Here is a 25,652-nt window from a genome sequence, read left to right as displayed (position 1 = left end):
ATGTGATTGAAAACCGAACGCCTAGCGTGAGGTATTCAATAAAATATTTAGAGCTATTATAATTTTGTTATATACCTCTGATTATCCAACAGAGTATGTTTATCTTCATTCTACCATGACTACGTTATACAGATTTAAACCAATCACAATCCAGTATTTACTGAAGTCATGGTAGAATTGGGCCTCTCCTGGTTCAACAGACTAAAGAGCATACTTGGTTCAGTGTGTGAAATAGTCACTGGCCTACTAGCCCGTGGCTAGTAAAAGTCCAGTCGGACCAGTAAATCTCCACATTCACTGGTCCAACTGGCTAGTGAATTTTCATGGGGTCATTTTATGAATATATCACTCTCTCTCTGACTTGTTAAGTTATAACACACTTTTAAATCATGCAAGATTATGGCCTGATATAAATGTTCATCATATTAGCAGCTTAATGATGAAACACGAGTCTACATTCAAATTTTGGGCATGTGAATTATTTTGTGGGCTTGAACTTTTAGGCCCGACTGGCTAGCAAAATTTTGAAACTATTTTGCACACTGCATGGGTTTCTCCTGGTTCAACAGACAAAAGAACATACTTTACATACAAACTCAGGTGTCTCAGAGTCTTGGAGTTCTATGATGGCCGTGACTACTTTCCCGTACTAACCATCTTGTACACACCTTTTCGATGCTGCATGGCTCAAAGTTAAGAAAGTGTAGTGATGAATCTCTATATGGTTGTGACAAACTTATTCCTGACTGCTGCCAATAGCACTCACCTAGCTGTTCCCCTGATGCTTCAATCTCCCACTTGGACTTCTGGTAGACCTGGAGAACAGACGGAAGGTGGACATGGGTTAGCTAGAGATCCTCACACTGCCAGGGAGAGTAGCGGTGCCAAAATGTGCGGAGTCAACCACAGGTCAATTCTGTGTCAACCCTGTCAACTCCAACACAGCAATTACACATCATCTTGTATTAGAACCAACATTCCATCTCCATGGTATCTGAAAATGGGGTCATCTTTTCCTACCTGCATCATGAACAAAGCTATTTTGGCTTTTACAACCAAGGGAATCTGTCTGTATTGACAGATAACCGGGGCTGGCATTAATGGTTCATATTACAGAGATTCATCTAAAGCGTATGGAATGAAAAGTGGAATCAGGAACACCCATCGTATAATATTATATCAGATACCAGCACTTATCACTTGTTGAACCCATAAGGAACAAGGAACACATTAAACAGGGAAGACTGTATCAATATTTAAATGAAACTGTGACATGTAAGGGTTTGTGTCAGTAATCACCTTTGCAGTGCAGCTGCCTTGCATACAGTGTGTCCAATATGTGGAATGTCGCCTGGCAGGTGATATTTTCACCAGATACAAATTACCAATGCATGCAAATAGTATGCATGGAGAATCCCACTTGAAGTAAAGGAACATTGAGGTTGGACTAATACATACAAATTAAACCTGAAGCAGGTATGTTAAAGTTATGACATACATCTGTACTGACAACAAATACAACTCATGTGCAGACTGTTCACAATGGTCCATGTCATATCTTCTGCACTCAGATCATCAACAGCAGACATTTCCATCTTTGTTGACTATAAGTCATCCTAAATAATTCACACTTTTTATTACAGTGGTCAAGCCCCAGTTTAAAGCCGAAGTCACTATATTTCATTATCAAGAGTCCCTAGTTACACAGACCAAGAAGTGCCTGATAGTTTACAGCAGCACTAAGAAATACCTTGCCGACAACCCAGTGGTGGATACTGTGGGCAACAACTCCTGCCATCAGGGTAGGATGACCTGCAATTACTGAAGGTCACTGGCCTTGACCACGTGATCAACTTATAACTCTTATGATCAACGTTAGTTGCTGGGGGATTTTCACTCCGGGAATCCCCCGCAGAGGACACACCCCTGACATGATATGTGATATTTGGTTTGTGTAAGGGAAGATATTACTGTATGAAATATGGGCTGACAATGTGGGCTGATCTAAGTGACATATGCATTACTACAGTGAAATGTTTTTAATCCAAACTCCTTTAGTTTGGAGCACCTTGTTTAAGAAAAATATATATAGACAGAACTCCTTGGTAATACGAACATCTTAATATAGAGACAATTGGGAAATATAGTGTCATGACAATTGGTAAATATAGTGTCATGACAATTGGGAAATACAGTGTCATGACAATTGGGAAATACAGTGTCATGACAATTCAGAAATATAGTGTCACGACAATTGGGAAATACAGTGTCACGACAATTGGGAAATATAGTGTCATGACAATTGGGAAATATAGTGTCATGACAATTGGTAATTATATAATGACAATAGTGAGATATTGTGTCACAACAAGGGAGAGAAATAGTGTCATGACAACCAGGAGAAATAGCTCATGACAGGGGTTTCACATAACACAGTTCACAACCAAAATACTCAAAGTTATGTTTGATATATGTCTATCAGCCAGAACTGATTTCAAGGGTCTGTAAGAATAATAATAGACTTTTCAATGTTTCAGTGAACTTAATGTTCATGATGGTATCTTTTCGAATATGTTGTAGACCAGAAGTTAGACTCAAGCATGACTCTCTAGTCCCTACACTGTGCTCAAGTCTCTCAAGGGAGGGAGTCATATTGACTCCCAGTTTCCATACTACAGGCAAAACTGACCCTAGCATGGCTGTTACCATGGAGACAGCAAGTTTTTCACTTGCTTTGATACATGCATTATTCAGATATGCAATCAATATAAAATATAAAATATGAGTATGAAATGAGATGAAACATAGTAAATTCCTCATAGAAGTAAGCACATGAGTCTGAAACCAACAGGTTATTGTGAAGACAAAGCCTGAAATAGAAACATCAGTCACAGAACACAGAACTACAACACATATTATTGTGACAGCCTTAACTGAAGGCCAGGCTCCGAGACCTTCATGCAGCAGCGTACAGAATACTCCTGGTTAACAGAGGTCACATGGGTCAAGCCAAGGTCAGTAGTTGACTCCACACTGGCCATACATTCATTTCATCCCATCAGTTTATGTTGATAAAAATGAAAGCAGACTTTGTACTTTAATAATTTATTATTTTGTTAAATTTAGGTTTTTCTTAACATAAGTTCAAAGAAGTATATGAAGAACGCCAACGCCATTGTACAAACGTGACAGCAGCAAAGGTAAGGATAGTGGTGATTAGCGTCCCAAAAGGATGGTTTCCATGTAGCTTCACAAAAGTCATTTATGAATCCACTGTCAACAATGTTTCCATGTAAGTGTTCACATGTCAACATATTGATCTATTATTTCACTGTACGTGTTCACATGTCAACATATTGATCTATTATTTCCCTGTATGTGTTCACATGTCAACATATTGATCTATTATTTCACTGTATGTGTTCACATGTCAACATATTGATCTATTATTTCCCTGTATGTGTTCACATGTCAACATATTGATCTATTATTTCCCTGTATGTGTTCACATGTCAACATATTGATCTATTATTTCCCTGTATGTGTTCACATGTCAACATATTGATCTATTATTTCACTGTATGTGTTCACATGTCAACATATTGATCTATTATTTCCCTGTATGTGTTCACATGTCAACATATTGATCTATTATTTCACTGTACGTGTTCACATGTCAACATATTGATCTATTATTTCCCTGTATGTGTTCACATGTCAACATATTGATCTATTATTTCCCTGTAAGTGTTCACATGTCAACATATTGATCTATTATTTCACTGTATGTGTTCACATGTCAACATATTGATCTATTATTTCCCTGTATGTGTTCACATGTCAACATATTGATCTATTATTTCCCTGTATGCGTGTTCACATGTCAACATATTGATCTATTATTTCCCTGTATGTGTTCACATGTCAACATATTGATCTATTATTTCCCTGTATGTGTTCACATGTCAACATATTGATCTATTATTTCCCTGTAAGTGTTCACATGTCAACATATTGATCTATTATTTCACTGTACGTGTTCACATGTCAACATATTGATCTATTATTTCCCTGTATGTGTTCACATGTCAACATATTGATCTATTATTTCCCTGTAAGTGTTCACATGTCAACATATTGATCTATTATTTCCCTGTATGTGTTCACATGTCAACATATTGATCTATTATTTCCCTGTATGTGTTCACATGTCAACATATTGATCTATTATTTCCTGTATGTGTTCACATGTCAACATATTGATCTATTATTTCCTGTATGTGTTCACATGTCAACATATTGATCTATTATTTCCTGTATGTGTTCACATGTCAACATATTGATCTATTATTTCCTGTATGCGTGTTCACATGTCAACATATTGATCTATTATTTCACTGTACGTGTTCACATGTCAACATATTGATCTATTATTTCCCTGTAAGTGTTCACATGTCAACATATTGATCTATTATTTCCCTGTATGTGTTCACATGTCAACATATTGATCTATTATTTCACTGTACGTGTTCACATGTCAACATATTGATCTATTATTTCCCTGTAAGTGTTCACATGTCAACATATTGATCTATTATTTCCTGTATGCGTTCACATGTCAACATATTGATCTATTATTTCACTGTACGTGTTCACATGTCAACATATTGATCTATTATTTCCCTGTACGTGTTCACATGTCAACATATTGATCTATTATTTCACTGTACGTGTTCACATGTCAACATATTGATCTATTATTTCCTGTAATGTGTTCACATGTCAACATATTGATCTATTATTTCACATGTATATTGTTCACATGTCATGTCACATATTGATCTATTATTTCCTGTATGTGTTCACATGTCAACATATTGATCTATTATTTCCCTGTATGTGTTCACATGTCAACATATTGATCTATTATTTCCCTGTATGTGTTCACATGTCAACATATTGATCTATTATTTCCCTGTATGTGTTCACATGTCAACATATTGATCTATTATTTCATATATGTGTTCACATGTCAACATATTGATCTATTATTTCACTGTAATGCGTTCACATGTCAACATATTGATCTATTATTTCACTGTAATGTGTTCACATGTCAACATATTGATCTATTATTTCCCTGTATGTGTTCACATGTCAACATATTGATCTATTATTTCACTGTACGTGTTCACATGTCAACATATTGATCTATTATTTCCCTGTATGTGTTCACATGTCAACATATTGATCTATTATTTCCCTGTATGTGTTCACATGTCAACATATTGATCTATTATTTCCCTGTATGTGTTCACATGTCAACATATTGATCTATTATTTCCCTGTAAGTATTCACCTGTCAACATACTGATCTAGTTTTTCCCTGTATGTGTTCACATGCATTGTTTCTATGTATGTGTTCACATGTCAACATATTAATCTAATGTCAACAATATTTCAGTGAAGTTTCTGACACATATCAGCTTCTTTGTCAACAATGTTTCAGTTCTAATTCTCACAGATTTCAACATTGTAAAAGTATTGCCTTGTCAAAGATGCTTTCAAAAGATAAAACAGTCAAGTTTTGAATGCTGTTGATGATGCACGACATGAAAAAATCACTGGTGATCAGCAATGAGATGAAGAGGTTGCAGATTATGTACAGTATGGGGATAGTACTGCATGTGGTAACATGATAGACAGACTTGATCAATGACAATTCCATCATTACAGTTAATACACATGTATCTCAGTTGAAATACAGGAAAGTTAAGTACATGGGAAGATTCCCTCCATTACTCCTTTTCCTGACCCTGTTATGACTTAATAAGATCAGATAAATATTTCTATACTAATGGTTTTGACTTGAATTCAGTTCTTCATAGTAATCAAACTTCTAGCAACAGAATTAATCAGCTTATTCTTTACTCTGTTCATAAATACATACTATTTTCAAATAGATTCAAACTATTCTAAACTCCTATGTATGCAATTTCTATGAACCACTGAATATAACTTTGTAGATATTTTCCCATTATTATCCATCTCTTGCCTTTGTGGAATTAATTGCTTCCTTTCTTTGTTTGAAGTTAATTATTGATTGTATTTTGTTATATTTAATGGAGCGGGACTCACATAAGCCAATGGCTTGTTGTGCCAATCCATATTCATGTAATTTCTACTTATGAAAAAAATATGCTAATAAAAAAATATAAAAAATAGTTCAGGAAAGTCTGTAATTGGGAAAGGCATTTTCCTAATAAGTCTTTGACCCCATGTTTACAAACAATTTTTAGCAAGGATTACGAGCCACTGAGTATTAGCATGGGCAAGTAATTCAACTTTAAGGTGAAGTTAACCTGAATAAACATTTTATTCTTTTTAATCTTAATCTTGAACTTCAAACACTACCGTCAGATGATCACTAAATATCACTGTACCGTGTTATAAATGAAACCCAGTTGTTTCTCGCGAAAACGCACTTCACGATATCGCGGACTTGCTTATATTGATGGGTAACCAATGGCCCCCATGAAAAATGTAGTTACGACCACGAACACAAATCTTCACGTCGGAAATCCAATATCAACAAATCTGTGCTAATAAGTACAAGTTATTCATGTACACATCTTTTACACAATCTGGTAAGAAAAAAATGTTCATTTTATATCTGGACTTAAAAAGCAATGTATTTTAATTTTTCATTCAATATTGTCTGTATTAATTATGGCAAAATCCTGTGTGAAGTGATTGGCAGATCGCACCAGCTCAAAGGTATTTTCAGCAATCACAGTCAGATTACTGCCACTTACTCGAACATACAAACCTTAGTTGTCAGAAAATGGCTACATATATCCATAATGCATTACTTGACCCATTTAAAGTGTCATATCAACACATATAACATAGCAACACACTTTTTTTGTAAAATAGAAAGACCATGGGAAACCTCAGATCGTCAAACTGTTTCATACGAGATAAATTATCCGGCAATATACTAAAGTGTTCTACTATTGTGTGTGTTATATATACTGTACCGTGTCATAAATGAAACCCAGTTGTTTCTCGCGATAACGCACTTCACGACATCACGGACTTGCTTATACTGATGGGTATATATATATAAAACTAGAAGTTAAACAACACAAAATAACAATAAATCATTCATGGTGAAATAATAGTTTCTGATATATTTATACCAATCACTTACTCAAAATGCTTTTAAGCAATATTTATGGGTACATTTTAACTGAATCACTGATCCATAGACCAGAAGGTGTGTGTACAGCTAACTGTATTAGCAGTTCTGTTTCTATATTTTAAACATTCATGATTAAATATTCTATAAGTTTATGAGACAAATACAAATGGTGGTCCTGATCTCTAAATGTAGAACAGTGCCTTGTATAACAAGAATGTAGTTTAGATGTCTAGTGATGTTTTATTACAAAATTCACACTTCTTATTGACCGTGTAATATCACATTTGTTCACCAACACAATACAAAGTAGTTCGTGACTGCACAATGCACAAAATTGCATGTATACTCAAGTGTGCACATTACACAAGAAAATATGTCTTCAACCATCCTGCACCCCATATTAGGAATAACGCACATTAATGCAGGAGGGGTGGAGTGGGTGGGAGGGGAGGGGTGTTTATGGAAATACTACAAATAGTACTGTATGATGTATCAGGTCAACTTCCACATGATCAGAACCTTCCTGGAGGATCTAAAACATTTACTACTTTGTATGGATGAGTACAGAAGTGTTAAATGAAAGAAACAAAACGATTCATAAGTCATGATGATTAAATTTTACTGCGATGTTCGTCAATATAAATTTAAAACACGGCAGAAAACTACTGTGCATGCAGGCCAGATAATTTACTTTATAGGCCTTTTTTTTTTTAAATTATGCAAGAACTGCGCCCTGAGCATGACTTTTCCAATCACTTGAAAAAGGAATCTGTTTTATTATTATTAAAGGCAAAATGTACACATTTTCGACAATATTTTGGCCTATGTTATATATATTGGGGCATATGCACTCACTTCAGCATCCTATTGATGCAATAAAAGACTTATTATCCCTTACTTGCCTGAAATTGATCATTGAAACTTCAAGGCAGACAGCTTCCAAACAGAGAACACTTGCCATATATGGAATGTAAACAATTGCTCCGTACATCGAAAACTGTCGCACGCGGTGTTGTCGGTGTTTGCCGAACTAGTTTCAATCACAAGTTGTGCGTAGGATATTTGTAAAGACATAACTCTACGGGGTTCGCTTAATGTAATGTTCAGCCAGTAGAGGCGTGAGAGTCTATTTAATGCAACGTTGCATTAATTCATTCAAACTTTTAATTTAATATTGTAATCTAAATACATAATTCTTTGGGAATAAATAATATAGTAGCTTCCCTGAAGGCTAATAGTTAGTTTTATTGACAGAAATGCATTATTATTTTTCTAGAGAAGTGCGGTGTGACATTGTGCCTTTATAATCAACTACTTGAATGCAACTTCGTGAACTGACAGAAAGCAAGATAGTTTTTGTCTGATAAGTATGAGCATGACAAGTGCCAGCTGACATCTTACTATAAGAGTGTTTAACTAGTAGGCTATTACATCAACACTTCAGTGCATTGCACCAGGTGATGTATTATCTAAAGGAACATGTAACATATTGGATATATTAATGCCACGATTACTTCATACCACTGTATATGTATATAGCAAAACATGTTCACGTTTATAAATGCTACTGCATGTTTAACCGACTCCACCACCACTCATTTTACTAGTATCTATTATTGTGTACTTACCACAATGATGCAATATCTTCATCGTGTAAAAAAACATTCGGTTCGCGTCAACGTGTCTCGGTGTATTGTCATACATTTGTATTTTTCAAAACACAGGGAATACTGTCAACAGGATTGACATACACATAATGTTGGACAGCTGTCTACTAGTTGTTACAGCATGTCACAGTGAAATATATTAGTTTATTCGTGTGACCATGCATTACTGAAACAATTATTGAAACATGACTGTGTAAATCTCTGTATCAGCCATGTCACACCGAGGAATGGAACATATCACTCCTGTTGTATATTTATGACAGGTGCTACGTAGGTAAGAAAATGACATGTGTCATATAATCAATATCCAGACTAGAAACTGAATGTAATTAAAAATCTATATTATAGCAAAGCTGACTGTTTATTGTTCATTTCTAATATTATAGTGCACGGTGCATTTTGCAAATGTGTGAACCTTATTAACGTAACACCACATTGTGTACTTTGATTTATTTTAGAACTGTTTTGCTTTAGGGTAAAATCAGAAGACGTACATGATGAGTGCACCCTTCTTACCACTGATTTGTTTCCATTTTCTTTGTTGGCAGCAAATATGTGTTATTAGTTTAGTTTGAAGTAACATGGGATAGTAACTCTTGAGTTCAGATTTGACATTGTCCAACTCATGAGGACACTAGACAAAGGAAGGAGTTCTCAAGCACCTACCTTAGGTGACACCAGCGACTGAAAGGCAACTTCAATGTCATCAAAGTCACATAGCACATGTACAACACAACATAAGGAATCTCAGTGGAAGTCAGTGAGAGGGCCTGCCTACTTACCCCACCGAAGCCATGAAGCTCCACGTCAACATCGTCATCATCGTCATTGTTATGTTTCCTATCTGACTTCCCTTTCTTCCCGGCAGATTTGCTGTCCTTGTCCTCAGCACTGTCTGCCACTGGGAGGTCCTCCATCTCCACCTGAGGAGGACAGTGTGATGTCAAACACCAACAGTGAGGTGAGGTGAAATTGGGTTTAACGTCGTGCTGGAGAATATTTCGCTCATATGACGATGTGCATGCGTGTGTATGTGAATGTGTATGTGCGGCTGCTTGTACTAGCCCAGACTCAAGCTGGTTTTATAGTGCTAGCCCAGTGAGATACTATGCCGCAGTGAAGCACGAATATCCCACTCAGACACAGTATACTGACTCCGAGCCGACCAGTCCTTGATGTACCCATTAATGCCGAGCGCCAGGCAGGGACCAACAAGTACCATATTTTAACGTCTTTTGGTATGACGCGGTCGGGGATCAAACCTGCGACCTTCCGGCTCTCCGGGGCGGACGCTCTAACCACTACACCACGGAGGCGGTCACACCAACAGTGATAAGAACAAGAAGACGACACGGTCATCAATATCCCCCAAGCCACGGCTCCGTTGTTTAACTACAGCATGACATTCATGCAGTGTAGAAATTAATTTTTAAAAGTCACTGGCCAGGAGGGCTAGTTCAGTTAAGATTTTGCTAGCCCACATCATACTTCGCTGTCCCTGCACAATATCAATGTCAAAATGCCCACCGGTGAGAATTGGTGTGATATTTGGTAATTGAAGATGGTAAGTTATCGTCGCCCCTTCTTGGAAACAATATAAATCAAACACACCCATAACTAAGATTTCTGTAGCCCTTAAATACAGGTTTGAGAAAACACTGCTGTAATGTGCAGCTCACGTCTTGTGTGAAAGGTAAGCTTGTGCATCAATAAAGAACAAAGTATCTGAGATTTTCAGCTTGCCAGTCAGGATAGCTTTAACAATATATTACTGGCCCGATTTACAGTCAGCTAGCATTTTGCTAGCAGGCCAGTATCTATTTCAAACGCTGCATCCATATCCTGAAAACACAAACCACACATGGTTTCTGTTCTATAACAGTTACTCAGAAAATCTGTCCCCATTGGGGATACGATGCACTAAGCCAAGAAACGCATAACAAGGGCCATAATTATATAACAAATTGTTACATGGCTTCCATTTTCGACCTCCATCAACGCATTCATGTCCTGAAAACACATATCAAATTTGGTTTTCCTATCTATAACGGCTACTGAGAAAATCTGTCCCCATTGGGAATACTATGCACTAAGTCAAGAAACACATGACAAGGGCCATAACTCTGTAACAAATTGTAACACGTTTTCCATTTTCAAACTCCATCAGGGCATTCATAATATTGCCCTGATTTTGATATTGCGATATATTGCAATAATTTAAGAGAACGCATAAATTATTAATTCATAATAAACTCTTTAAAAAATGTAGGGGAACCTGAACTTTCAATTTGGATAAGAAGTATTTAAGCGTTAACAAACGTTTCAAAGCCAGACATCTTATGTACATACCACCATTTCTTTTTATCACCACCCCTAAACAAAATGCATGGGATGCACGTCCACAACGCAGTAGCCCCCATACACGTGCGTTCAGTGTCATTCTTTTGACAGTTTTCAAGATGGTCGATAAATCACTGTAGACCATTAATTTTGAGAATCATCTTGCATCACACAGTTGGTCGTGTTTGTTTCTAGCCTATTTTTTCTTTTTGTTTGAAAATGCAAAGCGTACATATGCAAATTTCATGTCATACACCAATCATCTTTCAAGAGCGATTACTGTACAAACAATTATCATCATAAGGAAGTGCAAGTGGTGATGCGCTCTCTCTAAGCATTGATTATTTATGTATCCGATTTAACTCACAATTTTTTCAATTGTACATTAAAGTGAAGTTCCCCTACATTTTTTTTCAAGAGTATAGCTCTCTGTGTACGACATCATTTTCTTAGTTGCTGTTACACCATACTTTCAGGCTCCCCGTCCCCATTGTGTATGTCTGTATGCCAGTGGTTTACAGATAAATAAAATGATATAGAGCCTAATTAATGTGGAATGCAATAAAGATTTGCGAACATAATGATGAAGGTAACAGTATAACATGATTTTCATAGTCAGTGTTGTTTGCGTCAACAGAATGCACTTCAATGCAGGGTGTAATTATTGTTACTGTATGTCAGTGATTCACTCAGATTCAACTTCAATATATACATGGCTGTGTTGACATGAACTTTTGCAAAATGAAACAAATACATGATTTAGGTGAACTGCTTGAGCTTAAAATCTCATGTGACCTCCAATGCTAAGATCCTTGACTGGAATGTCATTATACAGTCCTACAAAATTGATAAGAGTTAGGTCTTAATGATAAATTGATAACATTTGTCCTATTATGAAACAAACAAAATAACAAAATTATGTGAATTGTGAAATGGTCACTCAGAGCCAGAGGCTCCAAAACTGGTCCATTTGAGGCCACTTAATTCCTCCAAAATGTCACATATGAAACCACTGAAACCCACAAAACTTGGTAGAATATTTGGCAGTTTTGGAGCCACTTCCAAGATACATCCATTTGTAAAATGTTACCAACAGAAATAAAAGTGCATTTGGCACTTTTAAAGCACATTTTGTTGCTATGGAAATGACTGGCAGATGATTCAAAGGGAGCTAACTCTGGATGACCCAATATATTGCAGAATCTGAACCATATTGCGATAATCGTATCGCAAGATACTGTACCGGTATATACCGGTATTATTGCACAGCCCTATTCATAACAAATCCTGTACAAAGGTCAGTTAGTTTTTTAGGGTGGTTTTACGATTTCTCTAGGTTATCGTGAATATGGAATAACTGACTATACTTTTTGTGTCCCTTGTAGCATAACTAACATGTCAACTTTCCATGGTGATCCCAGAAACTCATCTCATTGCATGACTACAAATAGAGCCCTCCAAGAACACCAAGAGTGAACGCGAACACTGACACTTGTGCACACCCCACCAAACCCCAACACTCACCCTACACATGTGCCAGTCTGTCCTGTCTGTCTGCTCCCAACTCACCCACACATATACACCCCATCGACACACCCCACCAAACCCCAACACTCACCCTACACATGTGCCTGTCTGTCTGCTTCCAACTCACCCACACATATACACCCCCATCCACACACCCCTCCCTACACTGACCTCCTGTATGGAGTCTTCCTGTAGCAGCCAGCGGATGTCGAGATGGAGGAAGTGTCGGGGCGTTTCATCCCATTTCTTCTGGATCTGTTTACACAATAATCACACAATAGTCACCTGATAGTCACATAAAATAATTTGGATGCATTTAAATTTTACAATTTAAGTAAACATAGTAAAGATGTGTAAGGTAAATTCATTTGGAACATAGAATAATAGTAATATACCGAAATTCCATCATGCTTCCATAACATCCGATAATGGTTAAGAATGACTGTGTAATGGGACCTGGTTGACTCTTACCTTCTCTATGTCCGTCAACTTAAACTTGTGGGTGTTCCTCTTGGCACAGGTGTTCACATCAGCCTGAACGCTGGCAATGTACACCTGCATTGTAAACAGGACACTAGTGAGTGGAGTTACAACTGCTGGGTTCATATCTAACACAGAACTACTAAAACAACAGCCCTGACAGGGGTGTCTGAGTTTGTCATGCTCTTAAATCATATCACTTCGGACACAGTTTGACAATGACCGATAAAAGAATCTCTCCAGGTTTTTACACTTTACAGATATACAGTGAAACCTGCCAACACTGGCACCTGTCTAATCCGGCACACTTTCAAAACCGGCATAGAATTTTGGTCCCGCCATTTTACACCGATATTATGATCATTAAAAGATTGTCTAATCTGGCACCTGTCTATTCCGTATTCCGGCATGACTTTCCGCTCCCAACAAGCAATTTTAACTGTAATTAACACTGTCTAAACTGATATGGGTATGAGCAGTCCAATCAAGGACCCATAATCCAATACACTAATTAATCCTCTTGGCACGCTAGATAATCAGGAAGTAGTGATTGTGCGATGAATCAAACGCTCTAAGCCGGCATGGGTATGAGCAGTCCAATCAAGGTACCTTAATCCAATACACTCCTCTCGGACGCTAGATTGAGAGAATGACGAGTGTAAATGGCAGCCATGTTGGAAAATTATTGTCACAGTCTAATCCGGCACCCTGTCTAAACCTGCATTTTATTTCGGTCCTGTGGGGTGCCGGTTTAGACAGGTTCCACTGTACAACTCAACTCTTGGCTGGGATAATCAGATATGACATACATATAAACATACATTTGACATATTATGAGAATGGTTTTTCTGTATCACGGAAAGATACAAACCATTCCTTTCAAAAGTGGAGTAGTATATGATTATTATTTGTCCCCAGGTCATGATAAGGATGTAAAGGGCTTCCTATTTCCACCAGACAAAGAGACCCACATCCCTAGAATTCAGTGCTCCTAGACGTAATTTACCAGTCACTATGCTATATACCCTAGACAGGCTGGTGAGGTAGTGTAGAATACCTGGAATCCCTTAGATTTGGCATAACTCCAGAATTCTTCAAAATGCTTGACTTTCTCATTGACAGCATCGACAATAATGAAGGGGAAGAAGCCATTGTCTATCGTCTTCTTGAATGACTTGAGCAGGTTGTCTCTGTAGGCACTCTCCATCTCCGCCTCGTACTCATACTCCAGCACCTGCAACATGGACACTTACATTCAGGGAGCTCTTACATTCAGGGAACTCTTACATTCAGGGAACTCTTACATTCAGAGAACACTTACATTCAGGGAGCTCTTACATTCAGGGAACTCTTACATTCAGGGAACACTTACATTCAGGGAACTCTTACATTCAGGGAGCATTCAGGGAGCTCTTACATTCAGGGAACTCTTACATTCAGGGAACTCTTACATTCAGGGAACTCTTACATTCAGGGAACTCTTACATTCAGGGAACACTTACATTCAGGGAACTCTTACATTCAGGGAACTCTTACATTCAGGGAACACTTACATTCTTACTTACATTCAGGGAACTCTTACATTCAGGGAACACTTTTCACATTCAGGGAACTCTTACATTCAGGGAACACTTACATTCAGGGAGCTCTTACATTCAGGGAACTCTTACATTCAGGGATCTCTTACATTCTGGGAACACTTACATTCAGGGAACACTTACATTCAGGGAACACTTAACTGGACCGTGGCACAGCACTGTCTGGTACTCACAATAATACTGTGACATCATGATGCTCATCACAAAGTTACACAGGAGGGGTATATTTATGTAAATACAACAGTTTAAGTTTCAGGCCAAATATATTATAAAAACTCTCACCCAAGTCTCTCAAAACATGCATTTAGCAAATTCAAGTGGTTTTAAGCAGGAGACACAAAGTATGGGTTTCACACATGGCACTCATGATGGGAATTAAAGCAAAAGAACCAAATGGCTATCACCCCAATCAATCTATCAATCTACACAATTGGGATACGATGACATGTGTCAAACCAAGTCAGCAAGCCTGACCACCCGATCCCGTTAGTCAACTGCTCTTAGGACAAGCATGGGTTACTTAAGATCAATTCAAACCCGGATCTCCAAGGGTCAAATGCCAGCTTGAACAGTACATGCATTACATAACAGCAAGTTAGCTGCATGTGGAGTGATATGACAAAGAATGCAAAATATTTGAAAATGCAAAGTTCTCACAGACCAATTATTCTGAATAAGCAAATTTGGGGTTCAAATCCAACAGATCCTGGCATTAGAATTAATAGAAAGTTAAGCAACCCTGCACATCAGCTACTAGTGAAAATATCAGAAGTTGTCCCTTCAATATAGTTCAGCATAATTTGAGTTACCTTCCTTGTAACCATCTTCCCCGTCTCTGCATCCTTCTCCTTCTTCTCAGCCTCCACCATGAAGTAGTCGTCCAGACACAACATCCGAGGGGCACTGCCTCCATTAGCCAGCTCCTTGTCCTACACACATATCACCTTGACTATATCACACATATCACCTTGGCTATATCACACATATCACCATGACTATATCACACATATAACCTTGACTATATCACACATATCACCATGACTATATCACACATATCACCATGACTATATCACACATATCACCTTGACTATATCACACATATCACCATGACTATATCACACATATCACCATGACTATATCACACATATAACCTTGACTATATCACACATATCACCATGACTATATCACACATATAACCTTGACTATATCACACATATCACCTTGACTATATCACACATATCACCTTGGCTATATCACACATATCACCATGACTAATCACACATATCACCTTGACTATATCACACATATCACCATGACTATATCACACATATCACCATGACCATATCACACATATCACCATGGCCATATCACACATATCACTGGGATCACATCACACATATCACCATGACTATATCACACATATCACCTTGACTATATCACACATATCACCATGACAATATCACACATATCACCATGACCATATCACACATATCACCATGGCCATATCACACATATCACTGGGATCACACCACACATATCACTATGATCACATCACACATGCCACCATTATATCACACATATCACCATTATATCACACATATCACCTTGACTATATCACACATATCACCATGACAATATCACACATATCACCATGACCATATCACACATATCACCATGGCCATATCACACATATCACTGGGATCACACCACACATATCACTATGATCACATCACACATGTCACCATTATATCACACATATCACCATTATATCACACATATCACCATGACTATATCACACATATCACCTTGACTATATCACACATATCACCATGACCATATCACACATATCACTGGGATCACATCACACATATCACCATGGCCATATCACACATATCACCATTATGTTACATATCACCATTATATCACACATATCACCATTATATCAAACATATCACCATGACTATATCACACATATCACCATGACTATATCACACATATCACCATGACCATATCACACATATCACTGGGATCACAGCACACATATCACCATGACTACATCACACATATCACCATGACCATATCACACATATCACCATGACTATATCACACATATCACCATGACTATATCACACATATCACTGGGATCACATCACACATATCACCATGACTACATCACACATATCACCATGACTATATCACACATATCACCATGACCATATCACACATATCACTGGGATCACATCACACATATCACCATGGCCATATCACACATATCCCCATGACTATATTACACATATCACCATGACTATATCACACATATCACCAGGATCACATCATACATATCACCATGACTATATCACACATATCACCTTGACTATATCACACATATCACCATGACTATATCACACATATCACCATGACCATATCACACATATCACTGGGATCACATCACACATATCACCATGACTACATCAACCATATCACCATGACTATATCACACATATCACCATGACTATATCACACATATCACTTGCATCACATCACACATATCACCATGACTACATCACACATATCACCATGACTATATCACACATATCACCATGACTACATCACACATATCACCATGACTATATCACACATATCACCTTGACTATATCACACATATCACCATGACTATATCACACATATCACCATGACTATATCACACATATCACCATGACTATATCACACATATCACCATGACTATATCACACATATCACTGGGATCACATCACACATATCACCATGACTACATCACACATATCACCATGACTATATCACACATATCACCATGACTATATCACACATATCACCTTGACTATATCACACATATCACCATGACTATATCACACATATCACCATGACTATATCACACATATCACCTTGACTATATCACACATATCACCATGACTATATCACACATATCACCATGACTATATCACACATATCACCTTGACTATATCACACATATCACCATGACTATATCACACATATCACCATGACTATATCACACATATCACCATGACTATATCACACATATCACTGGGATCACATCACACATATCACCATGACTACATCACATATATCACCATGACTATATCACACATATCACCATGACTATATCACACATATCACCTTGACTATATCACACATATCACCATGACTATATCACACATATCACCTTGACCATATCACACATATCACCATGACTATATCACACATATCACCATGACTATATCACACATATCACCTTGACTATATCACACATATCACCATGACTATATCACACATATCACCATGACTATATCACACATATCACCTTGACTATATCACACATATCACCATGACTATATCACACATATCACCATGACTTTATCACACATATCACCTTGACTATATCACACATATCACCATGACTATATCACACATATCACCATGACTATATCACACATATCACCATGACTATATCACACATATCACCATGACTATATCACACATATCACCTTGACTATATCACACATATCACCATGACTATATCACACATATCACCATGACTATATCACACATATCACCTTGACTATATCACACATATCACCATGACTATATCACACATATCACCATGACTATATCACACATATCACCTTGACTATATCACACATATCACTGGGATCACATCACACATATCACCATGACTACATCACATATATCACCTTGACTATATCACACATATCACCATGACTATATCACACATATCACCATGACTATATCACACATATCACCATGACTATATCACACATATCACCATGACTATATCACACATATCACCATGACCATATCACATATATCACTGGGATCACATCACACATATCACCATGACCATATCACATATATCACTGGAATCACATCACACATCACTTGCAACACATCACACATATCACCATGACTATATCACACATATCACTTGCATCACATCACACATATAACAAGGATCACATCACACATATCACCATGACTACATCACACATATCACTTGCATCACATCACACATATCACAAGGATCACATCACACATATCACCATGACTACATCACACATATCACCATGATCACATCATACATATCACCATGACTATATCACACATATCACTTAGATCACATCACACATATCACCATGATCACACATCATATATCACCATGATCACATCATAAATCACCATGATCACACATATCACCATGATCACACATCATATGTCACCATGATCACATCGTATGTCACCATGATTACATATCACATATCATATACGTGTTTAACCATGATCACATCACACATCACATACAATACAAAAACAATCACATAAAGAACTTTTTTTTGGTCTCTAGTATTCATTGCTACTTTTTCACCTTACATCATATAAAAACCTATGTGAAATCAGAATGGTTGTCATCAATCAGTTATTCCAAGCATGACACTATTTTTCAAACCTTTCTAATAGGTTTCAGATCTTCCCCCTTAAAAATACATGAAGGTGCTGATTTCTCCTGAAGAGTACTAAACCTACCAAAGTTGAAACAACACATGAAACTTCAAGATCAGTTTGAACAGCTTAACAATGTCCACACAGCAACATTCAAATGCTTTAAAGAACAAACCATTCTTACCGTAACTTTGTTTCTTCTCCCACCAACTGACGATTATTATTTACAATTTACCTGCAAAGGGTGAATTACTAAAACCTTTAGAACAACTTCAGCAAGAGACGTCAGGTGCTCATTGTACAGACTGCCACAACACTTACTCGGATGAGTTTGCTGACGTAGGTCTTCCCGCTGCCAGGCAATCCTCGGAGAATGATGACGATCTGTGGCGGGCGTGACTTTCGTCCCGGGGAGCACAGCAAGTCCTCCACCTTGGCTGTTTCTATCTTAGGCTGATACACAGGCTTAGCTTCCTGAGGGGACCGTCCATAGGAATCTCTGAAATGGAGGCTAAAAGTGAGCACAGCTCACAGTCAATGTGTCCTCACATCAAGATTGTTGTTGCCATCACCAGGATTTGGTTGAATAGCTCAGGTCAGAAAGATCGTCCAGGTCAGAAAGATGGTCGACAATGGTCATCCCAGGGTGATATTACAAGGGTTTCAGATACAAATGGTTGCATGCACTTGATCAACACTGACAGGCATTTGGTTAAACAGAGCATTTGGTTATGGGGTGGCACTACTCCTATTGGTGAAGCCTGAGTATATCCTGATGATACAATACATGACAATACTACCTGCTTAATAAATAATATCATATTGAAACAAGACAACATCACCCAAAGATGAAGCTGAACACAAATTACAATGTTCCCTCGCCAGCCTGGTCACATGGAACATGGAGAACGTTCAATAAAACTATATACATTACCATTGTTATGTATCACTACAAAGATCAAAGGATTTCTCAAGTATGGGCATTCTACATGCCTGACGTTACCACTACACTTAATTTTCAGTTGAATTGAGTGACAATGGATTTCAATCAACTGTATTTGCCAGACTAATATTTTTAAAAGACCCAGACTTTTGGGGGAAATCACTGACTGGATATCCTGGTACATACCATACATATCATACAATTAACTGTTACGTGTGATTCATCAGTGGATATTTGCATGCAGTGCAAGCATGGTAACATGACAGATGGACTTCAGTGATGGGATTAACTAAGGGAGACAATTGCTACTGTCTACCTAGCTATCTGAAAACTTGAACAAGTATGTTCAGGGGTGGAAATAACTTTAAAATTGATAGTGTACTCCTGTACAGTGGCACATGTAAAGTCACTTGCCCTGATAATTTTTCCACTATACCGACCGTTTTCTTGCTGATTTTTTAAATAAACAACATAATTAACATTGGAAAGTCAACTGGACACCGGTACAGTGTGATATACAAATTTGCTTCCCCGAAAGAAAAAAACACTGGACTCGGACGTCGGGCAAGAGTGAACATCTGCTTTTCATATAGATTTTCTTTTGTTAAGATCATAATTTCCAAATGGAAAGTAATGATACCAAATCATTTCTAAAGGGTGATATTGGACTGGTCAATGCCTCTTTCATTGAAGCAGGTTGAGTTCATTCACGCTTCAACAGAAGCAATCTCTTATAGAGGGTTTGTCATGCAGGAAGGTATCACATCTCCAAAAGATTTCATCTTAAGAAGACGGACAAATGAGACATTCTATACTCAAGTTTAGGAGATTATTACATTAGTGAAAGATCAAAATGCAACTAAGGAAGTGTCTAATAACACAAACAAAGTAATTTCTGTATTTAGACAGGCACAAGCACAGGCACTTACTGCTCTTTATCATCCGGACGGAAACGGACTCGGTCACGATCTCGGTCACGATCTCTTTCTCGATTTCGTTCTCGATCTCGTTCTCGTTCTCGTTCTCTTTCTCTATCTCGATCTCTCTCCCTATCCCTATCTCTGTCTCTGTCTCGATCTCGATCTCGTTCATATCGATCTCTCTCAGAACTGCCCCGATCTCCTCGAGCAAATGCATCAAATTCTGAAAGATGCATTAAACATATTGATGACAGGAGCAAACACACTGATGAGAAAATGTTGAACATTTCAATACATACAGTTTAATAGACATTTTAAAAGAAACTGTTCCAGTGAACAACAGTTAAATATACCGAAGAAATGATTCATTTTCACTTTCGCCTAGACTTGTATCATTCTAGTGACTGAATTTAAATTATTGTAGCAATGAGCTGTGCAGTACAATATACTACACCATGGATGTCAGCAAAAACAGAGTTTGATACCTTGAGAACAATCTAGGGCATCTGGACATGACGATAAATGATCAGTTTGGTCACACTGTAGCCACATATTGTCACTTGAGAGCCAAATATTGTCAAGCATGATAATACTCTTCCCTCAAAACTCTATGGGCGTCTCCCATGGACAACAAACATTCATTTTCATGCCTGAATATACAAACAGAGCATGTTTTCATGTGACTCACAAGGCTGATTACAAAGCCTGAAAACAAAGTTAATGAACTACAAATTTTGAAAAATAATCGCTTGATAGGATGCCTGAAGGGTTTATAAAGCTAATCCAAGCACTAATTTCGATAGATGATTTGTTATAAACGAGGATTAGCTTGGACTGGACATCAGAGAATTTTCCACCCAATTTTCCCGTTGGGCGAAAATGCTGAGAGTGACGAGTCACAGTACTGTCACAGGTTTGCTGGTGTGCATTTGCAGGAGCAGACGCGTTCGGGTGAGATGTTTTTAGTGTTCTGGGGAACATAGACACAAAGGTTGTCTCTGGCAATAGGAGTGAGAAGCAAATAAATATGAGTCAGGATAACGACAAAAGATTCATTTTCATGCCCTGCCTACTTGATGCTGTATATCACCCAAGTCTGTCCTCCACTAAGTACTACAAGTATCTCATGCACCATACACAATACAGGCCTCACCCCTAGACTCCCTGCTTTTGTCTGACGAGCGTGAGTCGGACAATTCCTCAGACGGCCCACGTCCATGTCCGTGAGTCTATAACAGCTGGAGCCTGGTAAGGTTGAGCTGGGCCTGGGGAGTCTTCTGAAGGAAAGGATGAGGATGTTAAATATCAATACATATAATATAATGACATAAATATATTTCATAGAAATGAGGGGGGGGGAAGGGTTGATGATGATTTTTATGGAGAAGCATGTACAATGTGAATGACACCCCCTAAAATGTATGTACAAAATAAGTGACCCCCCTGCTTGTCTTGTACAAAATCAATGCCCCCCCCCTCCTTCCCATAATTTCTAAGCATGTACAAAATTGCTGGAAACCCCCCCCACTAGTTAGTGTGATGACCCCCCTAGCTCCCCAGAACAAAATGGGCGACCCCCCTCTTAAAATTATCCAAAAAAAACCCCAACACACACACACACACACACACACACTCCATAAATTATGAACATGCATTTTTAGAAGGATGAAAATGCATTTTAGAAGCAAAACTGATGTAAATAAAGCTCCTTATGGAAAATCAACTTCATATATACCCTAACATATTCAGGGAAATCCCTTGAATCTGTTGATTGCATGAATAACTATAAAAGGAGCTAATAGATGATTCAGTCCATGAACAATTATCAAAATATCTGCATAACTATCAAAGTGAGTGAGTGAGTGAGTGAGTCTAGTTTTACGCAGCCATTAGCAATATTTCTGCAATGGCACAACGTCGGGGGACACCAGAAATGGCCTTCACACATTGTACCCATGTGGTGACACAGATCTTCAACGCGACGAGCGTACACTTACAAAACTAGGCTACCCTACTGCCCCAACTATCAAACAACGTTGTGGGCGAGTCAATCTGAACAACTATCAAACAACGTTAATGGCGAGTCAATCTGAATAACTATCAAACAACGTTATGGGAGAGTCAATCTGAATAACTATCAAACAACGTTAAGGGCGGTTAATCTGAATAACTATCAAACAACGTTATGGGCGAGTCAATCTGAATAACTATCAAACAACGTTATGGGTGAGTCAATCTGATTATCTATCAAAGAAAGAAGTGGGTGAGTCAATCAATGAATAGGTATTACAGATAAGAAGTAGTTGAGAGAGTGAGTGAGAGAGAAAGTGTACAAGTGCAGTGAAGTGTTCCGACCAAATCCAAATTCTGCCACCTTACCTTTAGAATCTCCAACCTGTTTATGTCCATAGTCTATAGTTTCTGCTGGTACCACAGGTCGGTCTGGATATGTGTAACGTTCCCTTACTTCTGGGTATCTGTCAGGTGGGTATCCGAGTCTATCATGTGGACTGTCAGGATATCGTGACCGATATGGATCACGGTAATAGTCATCAAACCTGAAACATAACCGTTACCAAGGTTACTCATTTAACTTTGTTTTTAGAGATACAGAAATCAGATAAGGACAGATCACCTGCAAATACCTATGGAACAGTTATCAAATCATCAAACGTAAAGGCATCGTATCTGAGCAGCAAATCCATGATTTTCTCCAATATACAGAGATGCCAGCCCTAATCTAGCCCAATTAGTATTCTGGCCAAAAACTGATGCAAAAATTTGTATTTTTGGCCAAAATCAGTACAAACTTTCCAAACAATTTTCATATTTAACATCATTGCCATTGTCATTTTCACTTGGTTTAGGAGACAAATAAGAAGGAACAAGTTTCATATTCCCTTGTAATAAAAAGTTAATCTTCTGTTTCTTTGAAATCACATGCTGTTTACAGTCATCAGCGCCGCCAGTCATCAGCACCGACGGAAAAATCACATTTGCACACACGACAAAATGCATGGTTTTCATTAACTGGAGATTTTTCAATGAGTGGAAACGTTGTACTGCAGGCTAGGAAGGAATTCCTGTGATCAATGCCGATCAACTTGAGGTTTTGATGGTTCCATAGTGACTATCAATTTGAAAGAAAGTGAGAGATAAAGATCGTCTGCCTGACAATTCGCCATTTTGTCGCTTCGCAAGAGCAATGATAACTTCCTAAGACAAGTTTCCGCAAAGGGACGTAACTCTGACATCCCACTGGCGTTGTTTACCTCCGGTTTCCATGTAAAGTTAATTGATTTTCAAAACGATTTCCGAGCTTTGAAATTGGACTTTATATGTTTGATACTGAATAAAATGTGGTTGAATTTTTTTGTCTATGGTACGTATGCTATTTGATAATTTAAGTTAATGTTTGGTTTTTTTAAATTGTAATTTTTACTGCTATCATAGTCGTGTATTTTGTGGGTTTTTTTCGTAACAAATCGTATGGGTTGGCATCTCTGAATATATTCATACATTTACTCTTGTTATGATACTTAGTATAACTACATATGTATTGACTTTCAACAAGTAATGTTTATGAAAATCTTAAAGGTCACATAAACCCTAGGGGGTACAAATACATAAATCACTGACTGGCATCGTTATAAATGAAACCCCGTCATTAAAACTACTCATTTCGACCTTTAATTGACTTAAATCGACCTTTTTGACAACAGTGCACAATTCTAACCCGCGAACGAAATTTCAACCAATCAGAGCGGCGCGCCTCTGTGACGTCATATGAGGAATAGCTTTGAGGGACGATGCAGAATTCATCTACATTTTAGGGGTTAAATTAACTTGTTTACAGGCTTGTATAAACCTGAAATCGTGACAATTGTTGTGGAAAATTAAAGCTGTATGTTCTCACAATCTACTGTCATTTAATTTTGTCTCCTGCTTTGCCTAGTTTCCGAAGTTACAACTTGTTTTCATAGACGATTCTGTCAAAATCGATTGGTGTCAGGGCCCTATTTGTATAATGACTGATCCAAATTGATCCCATTTCTGTGTTTTTTTACCTCGATAATTAATCATGTTTTGTAAAAATCTGTTTGTATTCTCAAAACAGTGTCGGCCCATAAGTTTTCACATGCAATACAGCAATTAATACTCCCTTGTTGTAACCCGTGTTAGGTGGTATAAACCTACACGTTATTTGTCATCATTCACTTGATGGTCAGTTAATGAATTTATAACAGGTATAATTAGTGGTAACACACTTAGATTACCCGACAAAGGTTCCCATTTGGCATTTCTTGTGTCTGGAGTAAATATTCAACATTATAAACATCGATCAAAGGATTAACCGATAACACGCTGATTGATTAATTACTTTTATCTTACACACCGGAATTGTCAAAAGGTAGTGTTTATGTATGTAGATTTACTAATCTATACTGAATACACTCTGTC

The 25,652-nt window shown here is 37.7% G+C and overlaps 1 protein-coding gene across 1 annotated transcript in view; it reads right to left on the bottom strand.

Annotated features, from left to right (window-relative positions):
- LOC124285443 (YLP motif-containing protein 1-like) overlaps positions 1 to 25,652 on the bottom strand; it is a 55,492-nt gene that overhangs the window by 8,993 nt on the left and 20,847 nt on the right. The window contains exons 10-18 of the mRNA XM_046721668.1: positions 23,571 to 23,749; positions 21,201 to 21,414; positions 19,650 to 19,839; positions 15,626 to 15,745; positions 14,276 to 14,452; positions 13,210 to 13,293; positions 12,910 to 12,993; positions 9,654 to 9,794; positions 767 to 815 (exon numbers count right to left, since the gene is read on the bottom strand). Of these exons, the coding sequence (XP_046577624.1) occupies positions 767 to 815; positions 9,654 to 9,794; positions 12,910 to 12,993; positions 13,210 to 13,293; positions 14,276 to 14,452; positions 15,626 to 15,745; positions 19,650 to 19,839; positions 21,201 to 21,414; positions 23,571 to 23,749 (1,238 nt within the window). The remainder of the gene's footprint in view (positions 1 to 766; positions 816 to 9,653; positions 9,795 to 12,909; positions 12,994 to 13,209; positions 13,294 to 14,275; positions 14,453 to 15,625; positions 15,746 to 19,649; positions 19,840 to 21,200; positions 21,415 to 23,570; positions 23,750 to 25,652) is intronic.

The sequence above is a fragment of the Haliotis rubra genome, unplaced genomic scaffold (assembly GCF_003918875.1).
Source record: "Haliotis rubra isolate DU_JTF1 unplaced genomic scaffold, ASM391887v1 Scf36, whole genome shotgun sequence".
NCBI classification, from domain to species: domain Eukaryota; kingdom Metazoa; phylum Mollusca; class Gastropoda; order Lepetellida; family Haliotidae; genus Haliotis; species Haliotis rubra.
Note: the sequence above shows the minus strand (reverse complement) of the source record. Positions and strands in the feature narration are given on the sequence as shown.